Source organism: Frankliniella occidentalis, unplaced genomic scaffold, assembly GCF_000697945.3.
Source record: "Frankliniella occidentalis isolate FOCC.00 unplaced genomic scaffold, Focc_3.1 Scaffold213, whole genome shotgun sequence".
In the NCBI taxonomy this organism is placed as follows: domain Eukaryota; kingdom Metazoa; phylum Arthropoda; class Insecta; order Thysanoptera; family Thripidae; genus Frankliniella; species Frankliniella occidentalis.
The window spans coordinates 428285-432728 of record NW_026267339.1 but is presented as its reverse complement, the minus strand read 5'-3'; the positions used below and the strand labels follow the sequence as shown (position 1 = coordinate 432728).

General features: G+C 63.0%; 1 protein-coding gene across 1 annotated transcript in view; it reads left to right on the top strand.

Moving 5' to 3' along the window:
- LOC113218348 (polypeptide N-acetylgalactosaminyltransferase 2-like) overlaps positions 1-4444 on the top strand; it is an 88802-nt gene that overhangs the window by 53566 nt on the left and 30792 nt on the right. Inside the window, exon 2 of the mRNA XM_052272614.1 lies at positions 463-917. Coding sequence (XP_052128574.1) covers positions 463-917 — 455 coding nt within the window. The remainder of the gene's footprint in view (positions 1-462; positions 918-4444) is intronic.

The following is a 4444-nucleotide window of genomic DNA, read 5'->3' as shown; positions in this document are numbered from 1 at the left end:
CCCCATCCCTCCCCTCCTCGCTTTCACGACACCTTTTATGCCGTTTTATTTTTCTCACGGTACGGGGCGGTAGAGTGGCCCCCGTATCTCGTGGGGAGGGGGAGGGGGGGCTGCCCAGCGAGCCGGAGATGAAATGCCTCCAGCCCCAGCGTATTAAAAATGGACCAGGCCACCCCGGCCCCGGTCTGGCCCTCAAGGAGAAGGAAGGGGTGCGAGGAGGGCAGCCGGCGCCTCCAGTGCACGGGGAGCGGGAGCCATAGGAGGGGGTGCGGACCGAGGAAGGGGGCTGCTTTCCTTCCGAGGAACACACGTGGGGCATAAAAACGAACGCGAAGGGTCGCGTAATGTCAGACGACGGTGAGGGTGGAGGGAGGAGAGTGCACGCGACCGGAGTGGCCGGTGTGGCCGGCGCGCGGGGTAATCTGCAGTGTGCTGACGAGTCTTTGTCTGTTTCTGTTGCAGCCGGAGGAGAACCGGGCGCTGCGCCTCAAGGAGCCGCTGGCCGCGCTGTACACGGGCGACGAGGGTGTCCTCGGCGGCGGCCCTGGCGGCCCCGGCGGCCGGCCCGACCCCTCGCCGCGACAGCAGGAGCCGCCCCAGCACCCCGCCGCCCCCGGGCCGCCGGGGCCCGTCACGCCCTCCTCGGAGGGGGCGGCGCTGGGGGCGGCCGGCGCTTTGGGGGGCGGGGGCGGCGCGGCCGGCGGTGGCGGCGGCAACGGCGGCATGACGGGCGAGGGGGGCCCGCTGGCCGCGCCCGCTGACGCCCGCCTCTCGTGGAACTACTTCGACGAGCGCGAGTACGTGTCGAGGGGTGGGCTGCGTACCGGCGAGGACCCCTACCTCCGGAACAGGTTCAACCAGAGGGCCTCGGACGGGCTGGCGTCCAACAGGCCCATCCCGGACACCAGGGGAGCAATGTAAGTACCGCCCTCAACAACCCCACCCGCCGTTGTGTCCCGAGCTCTGTTGTTTTAAACTTTGGGTCGCGCAGCAGTTTGGGCACTCGTGCTGGCCCAGCCCCGGGTCCGGCCAGAACCCGGGTTCAATCCGACTTTGAAAATCTATTTCGCTCGCTCTCCCACTCCACTCGTTTCCCACCCACCCGGAGGGCGCGCCCTGCGTCGCTCGGCCCGGGTCCCGGGTGCCGCCCTCTCTCCCTGTCTCTCGCTGCCAAGGAGCTAGGGTTTCACCCCTTTTTTACAGGATTACACCGGCTGATCGCCACCCCCGCCGCTCCTGCCCCACTTGTCCCGTGACGCAACACCAACGTCGTGGGTTCGAATCCTGTTAGGGTCGGCGGAAACACCGCACTGGGGCGGCGACCCTCTCAGGGGGTCGTTTTCCTCCACCAGGATTTTATTTATTTTTCCAATTTCTTTTTGGTTTCGTTTATTGTCCTGGTTGACGGCGCACGGGGCGCAAAGATGATGGGGCACTACACGGGGTTATTGTGGCCGATACTGCTCGGCTGACGGCTCTTTGAACGGCGCGTAGGTGCTCCATAAACGCCACGCCCGGCCACGCCCCGTGCCTCACCTCACAGCGCCCCGCCCCATGCGCACTGTGAGAAATTGTTGTACACGGGTACAGGAAAATGTTCCATGAAAGGTGGTGTGTCGTAAAGTACAACTAAAAATGGTGAATTCCCTCAATTCCTATACAACAAGAACTCGTATCAACTTACAAATAATTCAGTGACGTATGGAAAAGTGCTACGTAGTGTGTACATGGTAGTAACTATTTTGTAAATTGTAAACTACTAGATATTTCTTTACAGTGGTCCACCGCGGCCCACCTAAGCCGCTTCCCACGAGGCTCTTGCTTGTCGTGGAGTGATCGCCGTAGTGTCGCACACACATTCACACCGGGGGCTTGTGGAAGGGGCTACGGATGCAGAAGGTGTCACCAGGCACACCTCCTCCCGGACAGGGCTTGAGCTGCCCCGTCGCGCGCCCCCGTGTGATGGGCTGATGCTGATGATAGGGGATGTTGCGCATACGTGAGACCCTACCCTCTACCCTTCCCCGCCCCGAGGCCGCCGAGGGCTGGCTGCCGCTGGGGCTGCCGTCGCGTAGCGATCCTAATCCCGTATGGACGTGCGATACGAGACGCGCGCGCGCCCCAGGCCTGGCCTGGCCGTCCCTCCTCTCCGGCTCTGGGGCGCGGGCCGGGCGGGGGAGGAGGGAGAACACGCCCCGAACATTTTCTATTATGGAAACTACCTTTTTACGATGATTGCTCCTAGCAGACCTGCCGCCCTCCATCTCTCTCCCCCGCCGCCCCGTGCGGGCGTGGGCCTCCGTTTGCCACCTCCGCCCACCTCCACCTCTACCCCCTCCTCTCTTCCGGACAACAGCCCAACTGCCTCCGGTTTAGATTCAGAGATACGCGGCCGCGCCGCCGCCGCCGTCGTCTGCACCAATTTCGCTAAAGACCGAAGACTTTTCATTGTATTACGTCGTTTTTATTCTGTTTGTTTGTTTTTTCTCGCGCCGAGGGAGCAAAAAAGTCCGTTCTGTCGCGTCACGTCTGTGCCGGAGGAGGAGGTGGCGCAACGGGTCGCGGGGCCGCGCGGCGGATAGCTGCACCCCATCACCCAATCCGAGCTGCATCGCTCTAGAGCTCGCGGCCCCCGGGGTTGATGTGGGTCAGGAAGAGTTCAAGGAGAGCCACGGCGCTGCTGGGGACTGGACGAGTGCTCTTCTTTTCCTAACCTTGCCGACGATCGCGCCATGGAGTCACTCTTTGCTGCTGGAACGACTCGTTCTGTTTCGCCGCGGGGAGCTGGCTCTGCGGGGAGCGGCCGCAGTCGTCCTCGGCGGAATCCGAGCTATGAAGTTGTCGCCAGCCAGGCTCCGCGCCGCGTCATCGCCGGCGCCATTCGATAACAGTTTGGTTTTGCACAACAGGAGCCAGTTGGCTCATTGGCGAGACAATGGCAGTTCCACTTGACGGGTCGCTCGGCGCCTCAGCTGCCGCGCCGCGCAGCTTGCAGGTGCTGGGAGCAGCTGCGCGCCGATCCCTACTAAGATTCGGTTCATTGGGTAACCGCGGCTCGCCGGCCCGCGGTGCCGCGCCGCAGGGCGGTGAAGGTCTGTCGGTCCGTCCGACTGTCTGCCGCTGCTGCTCCTCCTCCGCCCGACCGTCTGTCTGTCCGTGCGGCAGCCACGCGGGGGGCTGCTGATCGGGACCGATCACCACCACCACCGGTTGGTGCCGGAATGCCCATCCGACTGACTGTTTAGCATGTGAACTGGTCCTTGTGCAGCGCAGCCGGCGCAGTCCGAGCCGCTCACCTTCACCCACACCGCCGCCCCCTCCCACCTGCCTGGTCGAGACGAGACGCAAACCGAAGGGGGGCGTGGAAAACACTTGAGAGGTCTTGGCGGCGGGTGTTTGAACCCAACCCACGCGCTGCGCATCAGAGAGCGCGCGCCACTCACTCCGCGAGCAGTGCGCTGCTGATGCTGCTGCTGGGAAGCGGGGAAAAAAATGTGACGTTAGCGCATCACAAACTTGTTTTGGACTTTCACTCGAGCGATGAGCAAACTGCTACCGGCGTCCAGGCCATTTAGTCCAAACAGCAACAGCAGCAGAAGCAGCAGCCGTGGCCGCGGCGGCCGGCGGCGGCATCATAGTTAAGTGTCCGCTCGTCGCAAGGCCTTTACTTATGGCTTGCTAGCCTCACCGGCCCCGCGCCGCCCTCCTGGCCCTATACTACGACTACGGCCCGTTTGTGTGCCGGGAGATCCACAGCCGCCATAAAGCTAGGCGTGCCGTGTGCCTTGTGTTCACTACGCGGCCCTTGCGCTGCTACTAACGCGATGGTTATCTCATCACCTGAGTCCCTATCACACCCTCCCCCTTCCTCCTCCGTCGATTAAAAATTTTTTTTTGACCGGTGACGGGTGACGATTCGAGGAGCTGCGAATAGTTTGTACCCAGTTTGATAAGTTAGTTGGTAGTCGGATAAGGTTAGCCAACCACCGTCTCTCGACCACCGTTTGGCTGCCTGTCGTCCAAAAGACTTCCTAAGAGATCCTCCAGACAGTGTGTCCGTTTTCGTCAGATTTATTCGGTACGCATGGCGCCTGCGAGGCTCGGGGTAGGCCGCCCCGCAGTACCCGCATGCATTACAGGCGAGATCTTGCCTACCTACCAGGCGCTCTGAGAGCTTTGTAGAGCAAGAGGTTCGTAAACGGCGAATGATATGGACGCACTTTGTGGATGCTCCCTTACCGGTGGCGGACTAAATTGTGCATGGGAGCTGGGAGCTGCCCACTATCCCCCACTCAGCGTGGCGTGGCGCGCCCGCAGAGCGGGGCCAACGTTGACGGAGCGGGCGGTGCGTTCGGGTCGGGGCCCCTGCGGGTCAGGCAGACCCGGCGGGCGGCCGCGCCGAGCGGGCTGGCATCACACCCGGCGCTCTCGCCCCGCGCCCCGC